We start from the raw sequence: 15,013 nt of genomic DNA, 5'->3' as shown, positions 1-15,013 counted from the left end.
TCGTCTACTAGATAGACGCCCTCTGCCGAGAATCCAAGACTTGCTTGATACACTGTGGGGTTATGCATTGTTCAGTATTCTTGACCAAGGAAAAGCTTCATAGCCGAAGGTTCCAGGCACATGACAGCTTTTATAACCCCCTGGGGGCTTTATGAGTGGGTAAGAATTCCATTTGGCCTGTCCAATGCACCTGCAGCGTTCCAGCGCAGCATGGAGGACATGCTGGATTCCCTCAGGGATGAATGTTGCATACCATACCTTGATGACGTGCTATGTTATGTCAAGTCTTTTGATGAACATTGTGGAAGTAATTTGCAAGGTTCTCCAAGCCCTCCAATGTCATGGGCTCAAATTTCGGCCTGAAAAATTTGAGCTCTTCCATAGTAAAGTCAGATATGTGGGTCGTCTTGTTTCTGCTGAAGGTGTGCAGATTGATCCCAAAGATCTTGAAGCAGTTCTGTCACTCAAAGATCATACTCCACAGACCATTGGTGAGGTAAGGAGGCTTCTCAGCTTCCTAAGTTACTATCACTCATTTATTAAAAAAATGTCATTTGTGGCCAAGCCTATCTTTGAGCTTCTTCAGGCAAAACCTGAGGTGGCACCAGTTCAGCCCAGTCGAAGAAAAACCAGGGGCCCACAAATGCCCTCCCAAACCCCTGTGGAGTGGACAAGAGAGCACCAGAAAACGCTTGAAGCATTGATCGACATGTTGACAAAACCACCAATTCTAGCCTACCCCGACTTTAATTTACCATTCACTTTGCACACTGATGCATCAGAAAGAGGCCTCTCCTCTACCAGCATCAGTATGGAAAGTTGGGGGTCATTGCGTATGGCTTTCGGACACTCTCCCATGCCAAAAGAATTTACCGCCTACATAGTGGTAATCTTGAGTTTCTTGCACTTAAATGGGCAGTGTGTGAAAAATTCAGAGACTACACTTTACCATTTACACAGACAACAATCCCCTGACCTACATCATGAGTATTGCAAAGCTAAATGGGTTTGACCATCGCTGGGTGGGAGAATTGTCCGACTACCGCTTCAATGTCAAATACCGTCCTTGTAAATTAAATATTGACGCTGATACACTGTTGCGTATCCCCCTTGACATGGAAAAGTATGCCACTGAGTGCACAAAGCACTTGTCATCTGAAGTGGTGCAAGCAGTCTGGGATGGAACTCATGCCGCCAAAAGGAAAGATTTGGCTTGGATTGCAGCGGTCAGTGTGTCCACCATGGAAACTGACTCACCATCTCACAATTCATTTTTGCCAAGGATAAGTAAAGACTAACTCTCCGAAACTCAAAGGGAGGATGCAGTGATCTCCAAGATATTGAAGAGGAAAGAGGATGTCAAGGCACCAGATGAGAGTCTAAAAAAACAATGACTGGTGCTGCCAAGAAACTCTTGCATGAATTGCGCAAGCTAATTCTAGCGGATGGATGTCTCTATAGGCAAACAGCCCAAAACAAACAGCTTGTTCTCCCAGCTCAGTATAAACAACTTTCTTTGGAGTACTTGCATGACAAGATGGTGCATGTGGGCACAAAACAGGTACTTCATCTGATGAGACAAAGATACTACTGGCCATTTATGAAAAAGGAAGTAGAGGAGTATGTCACAAAGAAGTGTCCCTTCATCAAGCAGAAGAAACCAGTAACCCATGTCAAAGCACCCATGGGAAGAATAACATCCAGCTTACCTCTAGAACTTGTTTGCATTGACTACCTGCACTGAGAGTCAAGCCGTGGTGGGTAGGAGTATATACTAGTGGTCGTAGATCACTTTACTAGATTTGCTCAAGCTTATCCAACAAAAAATAGGTTTGGCCGTACAGCAGCTGAGCGTCTTTTCAATGACTACATCTCCCGGTTTGGCTACCCTGGAAAGCTAGTGTACATCATGACCAAAGTAGGGAATTTCAGAATGAGCTTTTCTGGAATCTTTGGCAACTTGCCGGATTACACCATTCGACAGCATCTCCTTATCACCCTCAAAGTAACCCAGCTGAGAGATTCAACCGGACTCTCCTCCAAATGCTCCGGACACTGGCTGATAAAGAAAAGGCAAGATGGAAAAAACACCTTCCCAAGATCATACATGCATATAACTGCACATGCCATGAGTCCACTGGGTACTCCCCATTCTATTTATTTTTTGGACACCATCCACACCTCCCTGGTGACCTGATATTTGGGCTGATTGAAGAGGATGAGGGGGTGACTCACAACGAATTTGCTGAACATTGGGCTGGAAAGATGGCTGAGGCATATTAAATAGCAAGTGAAAACAGCAGGCAAGCGAGGGCACAAGGCAAAGCTCAGTATGACCTGAAAGTCAAATGTGTGATTCTAAAGCCTGGAAACAGAGTCCTTGATAGAAACTTGAGTGAGCGAGGAGGCCCAGGAAAACTCAGGCAGTATTGGGAGAAGATCATTTGGTAAAAGAGCAGGTAGCAGACAATCCTGTGTATGTGGTGAGTCCTGAGAATGGGAACAAAAGAGGAACCAGAACCCTACACCGAAACTTACTGTTATTTGTGAACGACTTGCCTGTGGAGACACCACCACATCCACTAAAACCTGCAAAACAGAGACAAAGCAGCATAGAGACAAAGATAAGAGAATCTACTTACCACAGTGACACGACCGCTTCAGATGAGGACAGCTCTGAAAGATACTGATTGAAAATCCCTGAGAGTTGGATAGAGCATAGAAGATAAAATACTTAGCGGCAAGGTTCAGAACTGGGTCAGGAGAAACCTCTTGTCAATACAGCATCATCAGCACCTGAGAGAAAAGATAAAGAAAGAGATCAAGTACAAGTCCCACTAAGGGAGAGAAACAGTTTGACAGAGAACCAATTGCCAGATGAACTGATCCTGAATCGAACATTTCCACCCGGGGCCAGTGTAGATAGTGAAAGTGAAGGTGCCCAGCCTGATGAAGTGGAAAGTCTGGCAATAGAAAACAATATCGAACCAAGATGATCTGTAAGAGAGAGAAAGCCAAAGCAAATGTTTACATTTGAAACCCTGGGTCAGCCATCACTACAACCACAGACCATGCTCCATAGTGTAGCAGCATATACCTTTCCTCACTTACCTGTATGGGCTACACAATATTATATGCCACCACTCTCATATCATACACCTCACAACTCATACAATGTGGCACCATACATTCCTACAGTGACAGTATATTAAGTTAGGAAAGTGGTGTTTCAAGGTAATAAAACTGTGAGTGTATATAAGTTTTAGTAGCTGGAGCCATTTTATTTTGTCAGGGAGAATATGACACATAAAATGTATGTGCACAATTGTATACTATTTTATGCAATTTTCATGTTTCATATTGGAATTGAAAGATGTTTGTTTAATTGTATTTGTTTTATATGGTGCTTGTAATAATTTACTATAAAAATGCAACTCTCTGTTGTGAGAGCATGGGACTCTTATTTTGACATGGACTTATGATCTGAAGGATTGTGGGAGATCATGGGTTGAGCAATGTTTTACCTCATAACTATTGAGGATTCTGTGAAGTACACACCCATTCTCCTTACTATTTCCTTTTTAAACAGGTAACATTTAATCTGCTTACTTGCTTCCTGAATGAAGTCTGTAACACATATTCTTTCTGAGCTATTAAAGAAAATGTTTGGATTTCATGTCCCTGTAAAGGGACATTAATAATATAATAATAATTTGCGATTTATATAGCGCTTTTCTCCCTGTGAGACTCAAAGCACTTTACAAATATACCAACATAAGACATAAAAGTTAGGAGTTTCTGAAGGTCAGATAAGCGGACTGAATGCCTGATGGAAGAGGTGGGTCTTTAGCTTTTTTTTAAAAGTCTGTAAGGACGGTGCCTCTCTGATTGCGTACGGTAAAGAGTTCCAGAACGTAGGGGCAGCGTGGCAGAATGCTCTGGAGCCTGAGTTTGTCCTTATTCTTGGCACTGAGAGGAGGGATGTGTTGGCTGACCTAAGTGAACAGGATGGGATGTAGGGTGTCAGGAGCTCTTTCAGGTACTGTGGGCCTTGGTTGTTTACGGCTTTGAAGGTCAGCAGGCCAATTTTAAAATATGTTCGCCATTTAATTGGAAGCCAATGCAGGGAGTGGAGTACAGGTGTTATGTGGCAGGAGCGAGTTTGATTGGTTAATAGTCTGGCTGCTGCGTTTTGTACTGTCTGAAGACGATGGAGTTCTTTTTTTGCGAGGCCCAAGTAAAGTGCATTGCAGTAATCTAGCCTAGAGGATACAAATGCATGGATTAATGTTGGCATATCATCCGGTGGAATTAAGTGTTGTTTCCTGGCTATGTTTTTCAGATTAAAGTAGGCAGATTTTATTACGGAGGAAATCTGCTGTTTAAAAGATAGTCCAGCGTCAATCAGCACTCCGAGGTTTCGTACCTTTGCTGAACTAACAAGTTCAGAGCCTCCAAGCTCCAGGCCAGTTGGGTGATCGTGGGATATTTTTGATGCCCGGGGTCCCCTCACCAAGAGTAACTCTGTATTGTCCGGGTTCACTTTGAGACAGCTAGCATTCATCCATTCTATGAGGTCTGTTAAGCAACTGTTTATGCGGCATGCTGGGTCTGTAGTATCTGGAGCAAAAGAGAAGTAGAGTTGTGTGTCATCAGCGTAACATTAAACACTTTGAGATGGTAATATAAAATGATATATCGTTTATATAAAAAAACTCTGTAATATACTTTCATTATTTATTTTGTCCCCTTTTCCTGTAAATCATTTCTGAAATTGTGAGCTTTTAAGTTCCTGTTAGAAATGGAAGTGCAGAACACTGTTATATTCCACACAGCCATTGGCTGCACACTCCAGTGACCTATTTATAACTGTCGCTATTTGACCACAGCAAAAAAGGTAACCTAAGTTACAACATGGCAACTCCCATTGTTTTATAGACACTAAAACTTTACACTTATTTTGTCAATATTTAAACAGCTAATGAAAAATACATCTGCATGTTATTCTGACTGATATTTTCTTTGAATGCATCATTCTATCTAGCATTTATTTAGTGTTTAATGTTCCTTTTTAAAAAAAATTTAACTATTCATAATTTATTTTAAATCTTCTAGTTTTATAGTGCATTTTGCTGCTTTGCAATTTAGTCCTAAATTTGTGCACATTGATGTCTTCATTTAGCAAACTGAGAGTCATTAAAGGGATACTAAACCCAAAAGAGCATGCAATTTTAATCAACTTTCTAATTTACTCATATCAATTTTTCATCATTCTCTTGGTGTCTTTATTTGAAAATGCAGGAATGTAAGCATAGGAGCCGGACCATTTTTGGTTTAGCACCCGGGAAAACGCTTGCTGATTGGTGACTACATTTTGGTTCAGTATTCCTTTAATAGCTTCAGAGTAATCTAAGGAAAAAATCAGGGGGCTTTTTCAGCTGTCATTGACTTTGTGAATTATAATAATTATAATAATTTTCAGAGTAAAAGTAGGAAACTATTAAGCAATATAAAAACAATTTCCTTTTGTATATACCTTCTTGTTTTAAACAGGATAAGAAATTAAAGCAACTAAAGACTTCAAATTTCTTGGTAAGTTTAAACAATGTCATTATTCAATGCAAAGGTTACAGGATAGTACTAAAGTGTAGTGGTATACCTGTTTTCTTATAACCATTGTTTTTCTTCATTTTTACAAATTAATTAATACAAAAATGCACTGCAAGTGACAATAAACATGTAAATATTTTGAAATGTTCAAAAGTCCAAAACACGAGGTGGATCAAATCCTAACAAAATATCAGGGGTAACTGTATCATAATATTACATCAAAACTATATTTAAAACACCAACATAAAAGTCAGATCTGAGCTGTAACATAGCAGTGTGAGAATATAACTGCCTGGATGGTAAATGTCACTTGATGATTCAGAGTGTGATCGAAATAGGAGAGGGGAGAGACTTTCTTGGCTCCAAGCATCAAGGTTTTATTATGCATGCATCAGTGCAGCTGCCTCCGGTGCATGGCTTCTATAGAAAAGTCGCTCTTTACACTTCCATTCTGGAGAAACGCTGAGCCTCGTTCTGGTCCCATTCTGACCAGTGGAACAGTCAGCCAGTAGGATGCCACTATACGTCATACGTGGTACTGCGGTGTTCGTATCTTGGGTTTCAACGCTCAGCTGATCATCCACTGTCGAGTGCTGATGTAACTTAGTTACAATGTATCCGATCCAGGAATAAATGCTGGTGTGTACACTCCCAAAAGCGCTCAGTTGGGAAAACTGGCTGATAGTAATAAAATAAGTTCAGATGTCCAGCGAGCAGGAAAGCTTAGTAAAACATAGCTTTTATTATAAATTAAAAAGCACACGCTGAAGGACAACACAAAGCAGTACAATGTGTCATAATAAGCCTACGTGTTTTAGCATATTGCCATAATCATGGCTTGAAGTTCTAACTAACACAGCCTCAGTTTAAAAATGTGATAAAATCCATTCATTGGTTTACAAAACTATGATATCACTGATTCAAATCTATTTTAAAGGAACATATCATATTTTCTCATATGTGCCAAATACTGCAAGCCATAGATGCTCACCCAAAGTAGTCAGTCAATTAGTGGGAACTTAGTAATGTTAGTTACAATAGTAGATATGCAATACTGAAAAGTAACTGAAAAAATTTGAATGTAAAACGTGTATATGTCGAGATATTGTGCATTTTATCTTGACTGTAATCATGTCTATACATGTTCGAATGTATCATCCTTCTAAGGCAATAAAGCCTTGGCTATACTTTATAGTTATCAGTTAATATTTGTTAATCAATACTTGTAGCATCAAGACAGAGCAGAAAGTGTCACCCACAAATCATGGTAATATATTCACTCTATCCACAATGGTTCCCAAGGATCTATTCCCCAAAATGAATCAAATCATATTCACTATTAAGAATTGAGGGTACTCTAGTATGTTATTGTAATATCCAATACATCTCCCTTTTGTTGTTGTAGAGGTGCCCACTGTAATGGAGGACAAATGTTCTCTAATGCGTGTTTTAACATCACGGGTGGTAAGGCCTACATACTGGAAATGACATGATATACATGATGCAAGGTAAATGACATAGGTTGAGGTACAGTTCAAACACTTCTTAATAGGATAGTTGCTATTTGTTAACATAGAGGTGAATGTGTTATCAATCTCAACAAAGTCACAGGCCCGACATCTAGTCCGTCCACATCTGTACATTCCCAAATGTGTTAACCATGAACTTTGTGGTGTTAATTCAGATTTTAACACAGAGGGGACCAGAATATTACCCAAAGATATCCCCTTTCTGTATAAACATCTTATTCCTTCTTCCACAACTGCAGTGAGTTTATCAGCAGCAGCTAAGATCTGAATGTGTTTTTTAGCTTTTCTGCACTCTTGATAATATTGGGTGCTGTGATCAGGCACAAAAGTGACACCCTTTCTATACAATTTTGGTTTATCTTGCAAAAGATCAGTTCTTTTAATACAATCAACATGCAATTTGTCCTTTCTAATGACAGAAGGCAAGTAACCCCTAGCTTCTTGGCGTTGGTTTTTGTACTTCTTAAATGTAATGTGCCTGAGTTAAACAGTTTCGTTTTAAACAGAACTGCCCCTTTGCTACAGCGTAGAAAACAGGTTTCAGATGAAAACTTTTTGCATGCAACATTGTATTTCCAGGTTTTAGGTTTTCTATAAACCTGTGCGAAAATTTCTCCACTGGATAAACCTGACAAAGTTACATCGATGGAGAGAAAAAGTTAAATTTAAGTTGCAATCATTGGTATTAATCGATTCCATAAATTGTTGGACCTTTGAATGTTCTCCTATCCGAATCAAGATTAGGTAATCTATATATCATTTGTAGATTCTTATATTCTGTTTAAATGGATTCTCTGATGCATATATGTGGGACAGCTCCGACCAACCCAATTATAGGTTGGCAAAGGAGGAGGCAAGTTTAGCCCCCATAGCTGTCCCACATTTCTGCAGATAGAAACACCCCTCAAACTCAAAGTAGGTGTTGGTTAGAATGAATAGGGTGACATCTATTAAAAACTCCTTAGAAACGGAAGTGTAATTGGTAAAATTGGCTAGAAAATACCTTATAGCTTGAATTCCCTTTTCAATAGGTATCGAAGTATACAATGCAGTCACATCAACAGTCAACCAATTATATTCATTACTTAGTGTAAATTGTACTCAAAAGGGAGATGTATTGGATATTACAATAAATTAATTAGTTAATTAGTTATGATTTGATTAACTTTTGGGAAAAGATCCTTGGGAACCATTATGTATAGAGTGAATATTATTGGTAATGATATTATTACCATCATAGCCATCATATGTGTGTGACACTTTCTGCTATGTCTTGATGCAGCAAGTATTGATTAAAAAATATTAACTGTTAACTATTAAGTATAGCCAAGGCTTTATTGCCTTAGAAGGATGATACCTTTGAGCATGATTACAGTCAAGCTAGAATGCACTCAGCAATATCTTGACATATATACGTTTTACATTAAAAATTTTCCACTTTTCTGTATTGCATATCTACTATTGTAACTAACATTGCCTAGTTCCAAAAAATTGATTGACTACTTTGGGTGAGCATATGTGGTTTGCAGTATTTGGCACATAAGAAATTATGAGTGCTTCTTAGATTTATACACATGATCTTTGCCATGCATTTCCTCAAAGGGTTACATGTAGAAAATGTTTCTTTTAAAATAGATTTGAATCAGTGAAGTCATAGTTTTGTAAACCAATGAATGTATTTTATCACCTTTTTAAACTGAGGCTGTGTTAGAACTTCAATCCACGATTACGGCTATATGCTGAAACGCGTAGGCTTTTTATGACACACTGTACTGCTTTGTGTTGTCCTTCAGTGTGTACTTTTTATTTGATAATAAAAGCTACTGTATGTTTTACTAAGCTTTCCTGCTCGCTGGACATCTGCACTTATTCTGTTAATATTTTTAAATGCTCCGATTGTTAAAAGGCCATCCTAGTGAAAAAAATGGCATTCTCTTATTCATTAGGTCATGCAGTTATAACACTAGCCACACTGCAAGTTAAAGGGACAGTCTACTTGAAAATTGTTATAGTTTAAAAAGATAGATAATCCCTTTATAACCCATTCCCCAGTTTTGCAAAACAAGCACTGTTATATTTATACACTTTTTACCTCTTATTACCTTGCAGACCACCCCCTTAGCTCTGCTTTTAACAAACTTGCATTTCAGACAATTAGTGCTGACTCATGCATAACTCCACGGGAGTGAGCACAACTTGCATTGTCTAGCTGTGAAAAGCTAATAAAATTAAGGGGGCGGAGCCGGTAGCGATTAAGATGACCTGATAAATCCTTAGCTCTGTGTAAGCAGCACATATGTTGGAGTGAAAACGCTCTTTATCCCACCCATCCATGGGATAACTTAATATCCACGGTCACCGGATTACATCCTGCACACAGCGGTACCAATAATCCAACGTCCTTTGTTCACTCGCAGCTGCAACATCACTAACCCTCAGTAGACCTTGCGTCTAAGGAAGCTTGACCGGCGAGTCCAACACTACGAAGGCATCAGCAGAAGAAACACCTGGAACCCGAGGACGCAAAAAAGAAAAAAAAAAGGCACTTTCATGAGTCCAAACAGGTAGATAGCCTTACTTAACATCACAGCCAACAGGCCACACAGGGGATCATAGCCACATTTCTTTCCTAAGATATGGAGAGTACACGACGTCATTCAATTACTAGTGGGAATATCACTCCTGGCCAGCAGGAGGAGGCAAAGAGCACCACAGCAAAGCTGTTGAGTGTCACTCCCCTACCCATAATCCCCAGTCATTCTCTTTGCCTTTGTCAATGGAGGAGGTGAAGTTTGTCTGAAGAAATTAATTCCTTTTTTGGATACTTTTCCCTGCAAGCAAGGATCTGGGTTTAGCCGAGTCCACGTTAATCTCTTCAGTAGAGTAGTGGTGGCTTTTAAGCAGTTAGGAAGTTGTGAGGTGGTGCTTACTTTTGTTTCCTAACATATTGCTGCCCTAGATATAGAAAGCCTGAGTTTTGTTACTCTGTTCTATCTTTTTCTACAGTTCTTTGTAAGGTGTCCTTTCACCTGGTAAACTGTCGTCCTGCCTGACAGCTAGATTGCAGGTAAGTGCCTTTTTTGTCTTCTAGGTATGGAGACGACATGCACTTAAGGAGATTGAGCTGCAATTTTATGTGGGACATGAAAATATCCTTTATATAGGATACTTTTAGTCAGGCTACAGGACACTGTATTTGTGACTATAAAAGGGAGATGGTGGTTAATGCATTTTAGAAACTTGCATATCCTTTATTATTGGGGCCAATGTACACTTTATTCTTCTAGGTTATGTCTCTCAGGAGGAATGGGAGAGACGGCTGCCCTTTTTAAAAGTTTTAGTTATTGTGTGGGCTATTTCCATCTAAAGGGGAGGAGAGTTCACGGCTTCATTCATTACTGTTGGGAATTATGAACCTAGCCACCAGGAGGAGGCAAAGACACCCCAGGCAAAGGCTTAAATACCTCCCCCACTTCCCTCATCCCCCAATCATTCTTTGCCTTTCATCACAGGAGGATGGCAGAGAAGTGCTGAAGATCGGAGTAGTTTCTTATGGAGGGTAGTACTCTTCGCTTTGGGACTGGAGTTTTAAGTAGTCCTGTCAGCCTCTCAGTGAGAGCCTGGGCGAAAGTTAGAGTCCGGAGATGCAGGGAGAGTCTGTCTGCGAAACCATCCCGACTCATATTAACAGCTCCACAAGTAATCAGCGTTGACGAGTTTCGCTGCCTGCTTTCTACACTCAAGTCCATGTCAGGAGCGAGGCTACTAACCTGTCACACTTGAAGGGCCGTGTTCCTGTTCCACGGCATAGATTCTGGTAAGATTGTTTCATTTTTTATTACATAAATGATAACATGGAAGACAGGGTCACAGTGTGATGCCTTTATCTTAAAGAATCAAGGGTTAATATTCCTGGAAAGGGGATTATTGAACAGGGGGGTATACATGATATTGTTTATTGTGTCATTGCTGCGTTATGTGCAAGATGGGACTCTGGCAATGTGTGGAACTTTCAGGTGACGTATGGGAGTATTGCGCGGCCATTTTTTGGCACGGTGTCTCCTTAGGCAGGGGCGGTCCTGTCATTCCATGTGACCGGGTGTGGCTATCTCTCTTTCTCTGTTGATCAGCGGCGCAGGAGACGGAAAGGTTTCTGTAGTCCGGATCATAGGAGGTTGTGAGTGCCCCTGCCATTGGAGGTATAAAGGTGCCTAATTATTAAGTTAATCTAGTCCGTAATAGCAGCGCAAGCTATGGAGGACTCTGACGCGTTGGAGGGTTCTTCCTCTTTAACAAGGTCTCATTCCTGTGTTTATTGTGAGGAGGTTTTGGTAGATCAGTCTGCTCAACTATGTTCCACATGCTTTAATAAAGTCACGACATATAAAAGCAAACGGATGTCTAGTACTATTGAGCCGTCCACTTCTGAGGGTTCCCTGTCCCGTGCGGTGCGTTCCCTGCATCCATCTCCAATTGCACATGCAGAGCCCAAGGGTCCAACCATTACTCCTGCGGGAGAGATTTCCCTGTGTGAGATGGTTGAGGGGGAGACTTCCATCGACGAGATACAGGATAAGATTAAGGCACTGAAGATTGCCAATTCTTTCATATGTGATGCCAATATGCAAATTATTCGCTAAGGTGTCATTTTTTTCCGTTTTAGCTCACAGGGCTCTGTGGCTTAAGTCTTGGTCTACAGACATGACCTCTAAGTCGAGGCTGTTGTCCTTGCCTTTTCAAGGAAAGATTCGGTTTGGTCCAGGATTGGATTCGATCATATCCACAGTTATGGGAGGCAAGGGAGCTTTACTACCGCAGGATAAGAAGACTAAGCCTAAAGGATCTACTTTTCGTCCCTTTCGTGCGGACAAGGCCCAGCGCCAGCAGCCCGCTGCAAAAGCGGACCAGTCCAAGGGAACTTGGAAACCGGCTTAGTCTTGGAACAAGTCTAAGCAAATCAAGAAGCCTGCCGAGACAAAATCGGCCTGAAAGGGCGGCTCCGACCGGTCTCCGGACCAAGTAGGGGGCAGATTATCTCTCTTCTCAGAACCCTGGTTGCAGGAAGTTCAGGATCCTTGGGTTCTGGACATTTTCGCCCAGGGTTACAGGATAGGGGTCAGATCCCATCTGCCCAGGGGCAGATTCCTACTGTCAAACCTGTCTTCAAGGCTGGAAAAGACAGAAGCCTTTCTAGAATGTGTGAGGAATCTCTCCTTTCTAGGTGTTATCGTACCAGTACTCCAAGCAGAAAGGGGTCTAGGGTACTTTTCACATCATTTTGTGGTTCCAAAGAAGGAGGGCACGTTCCGCCCGATTCTGGACCTAAAGTTTCTGAGTGTTCAATCGTTCAAAATGGAAACGATCAGATCTATTCTGCCCCTAGTTCAAGAGGGACAGGTCATGACAACTATAGACTTATAGGACACTTACCTTCATGTGCCAATTCACAGGGACCACTTCCAGTTCCTAAGATTTGCGTTTCTGTACCAACGCTTCCAGTTTGTGGCCCTTCCCTTTGGTCTGGCGACAGCCCGCGAGTCTTCTCAAAGGTTCTAGGGGCGCTACTTACAGTGGCCAGATCCAGAGGCATTGCTGTGGCGCCCTATCCAGGCAGAGTCGCTCAATCTCGCAGAGGATCATTCGAGGGCTCTTCTCTTGCTCAAATCTCACGGTTGGAAGATCAACTGAGGAATGAGTTCCCTGGTTCTCTATGTCCATGAAGATATTTCTCACAGACCATCGACGCCGGAAGATTGCGTCCTCTTGTCTTGTCCTTTAGTCCTCCTCAAGCCCCTCGGTGGCTCAGTGTATGGAGGTGATCGGACTCATGGTCTCCTGCATATACATCATTCCATTCGCCAGGTTCCATCTCAGACCTCTTCAGTTGTGCATGTTGAGGCAGTGGAACGGCGATCATTCAGATCTATCACAGCAGATATCCATGGATGCTCAGACTCGGATTTCTCTCTTTTGGTGGATCCATCCGGAGCAACTGTCCAGGGGGACATCCTTCTTTAGACCGTTCTGGGCTATTGTGACCACGGACGCGAGTCTGGCAGGATGGGGAGCTGTTTGGGGTGCCAGGATGGCACAAGGAAAATGGTCCAGGGAGAAGTCTCTCCTCCCGATAAATATTTTGGAACTCCGAGCAATCTACAATGCTCTGAAGACATGACCTCCTCTGGGGCGTTGAGCTTCATTAGATTCCAGACCGACAACATAACCTAGGTGGCTTACATCAACCATCAGGGGGATACGAGGAGCTCCCTAGCCATGAGAGAGGTGTCTTGGATATTGGAGTGGGCGGAGTCCCACAGCTGCTGGCTCTCTGCGATTCACATTCCAGGTGTGGACAACTGGGAAGCAGATTTTGTCAGCAGGCAATCCATCCGGGGGAATGGTCTCTTCACCCCAAAGTGTTTGCGGAGATTTGTCTCAGGTGGGGATCGCCGGAGATAGATTGCATGGTATCCAGACTCAATTGCAAGCTACCCCGGTACGGGTCGAGGTCCAGGTATCCCCAGGCAGAGCTGATAGATGCCTTAGCAGTGCCTTGGGGATTCAGTCTAGCTTACATTTTTCCACCGTTACCACTTCTACCTCGTATAGTGGCACGCATCAAACAGGAGCGGGCTTCGGCCATTCTGATTGCTCCATCATGGCCGCGGAGGACGTGGTTTGCGGATTTGGTGGGGATGTCATCTCCGCCGTGGAGGTTACCCTGTCGCAGGGATCTGCTGGAACAGGGCCCCTTTTAACATCAAAATCTCGATTCTCTGAGGCTGACTGCTGGGAGATTGAACGCCTAGTCTTGGCCAAGAGAGGCTTTTCAGAAAGTGTGATTGATACTCTAATTCAGGCAAGGAAGCCGGTCACTCGTCGCATATACCATAAGGTGTGGAGGACTTACTTGTCCTGGTGTGAGCAGCATGGATATCCTTGGCATAAGGTGAAGGTATACAGGATTCTGTCCTTTCTCCAAGATGGTTTGGAGAAGGGTCTTGCCGCCAGTTTTTTAAAGGGACAGATTTCTGCATTATTATTCTTGTTGCATAGGAGGCTCGATGAGCTCCCTGACATCCAATATTTTGTTCAGGCTCTGTCTAGACTCAGGCCTATCTTTAGACAGTCTGCTCCCCCATGGAGCTTAAACTTGGTCCTTAAGGTATTGCAGAAGGTTCCGTTTGAGCCTATGCATTTCATTGACATTAAGATTCTGTCCTGGAAGGTTCTATTCCTGTTTGCCATTGCATCGACATTATGAGTATCTGAACTGGCTGCCTTGCAATGTGAGCCTCCTTATCTGGTGTCTCATGCGGATAAGGCTGTGCTTCGCACTGGTTTGGTGTTTCTTCCCAAGGTGGTGTCTTACCATAACATCAATCAGGAAATAGTGGTTCCTTCTTTGTGTCCTAACACTTCTTCTAAGGAGAGGTTGCTTCATAATCTGGATGTGGTTCGTGCCCTGAAGCTTTATCTTCAGGCTACGAAGGATTTCAGACAGTCTACATCTCTTTTTGTGGTGTATTCAGGGAAGCGCAAGGGGCAGAAAGCCTCTTCCACTTCTTTGTCCTTTTGGTTGAGGAGCTTGATTTGCTTGGCCTATGAGACAGCGGGACATAAGCCTCCTCAGAGGATCACGGCTCATTCAACTAGAGCTGTGGCTTCGTCTTGGGCCTTTAAGAATGAGGCCTCTATGAAGCTAATTTTTAAGGCGGCTACCTGGTCCTCCTTACACACACTTACAAAGTTTTACAAATTTGATGTTTTGCTTCTGCGGAAGCTGTTTTTGGGAGACTTTGGTTTTTCCCGACTGTGGTGCCTTCAGATTAGGGTCCGCCTTTTCCCTCCCGGTTTCTTTCAGTGTCCTCTAG

The 15,013-nt window shown here is 42.2% G+C and overlaps 1 protein-coding gene across 11 annotated transcripts in view; it reads left to right on the top strand.

Moving 5' to 3' along the window:
* The window catches only part of LOC128660491 (NKAP family protein CG6066), a 739,752-nt gene that overhangs the window by 563,843 nt on the left and 160,896 nt on the right, over positions 1-15,013 (top strand). For all 11 annotated transcript variants that reach the window (XM_053714374.1, XM_053714373.1, XM_053714371.1 and 8 more), the window contains one exon: positions 5,554-5,592. In XM_053714374.1, the coding sequence (XP_053570349.1) occupies positions 5,554-5,592 (39 nt within the window). The remainder of the gene's footprint in view (positions 1-5,553; positions 5,593-15,013) is intronic.

Source organism: Bombina bombina, chromosome 5, assembly GCF_027579735.1.
Source record: "Bombina bombina isolate aBomBom1 chromosome 5, aBomBom1.pri, whole genome shotgun sequence".
NCBI lineage: Eukaryota > Metazoa > Chordata > Amphibia > Anura > Bombinatoridae > Bombina > Bombina bombina.
This window is presented reverse-complemented; position numbering and strand designations above follow the sequence as displayed.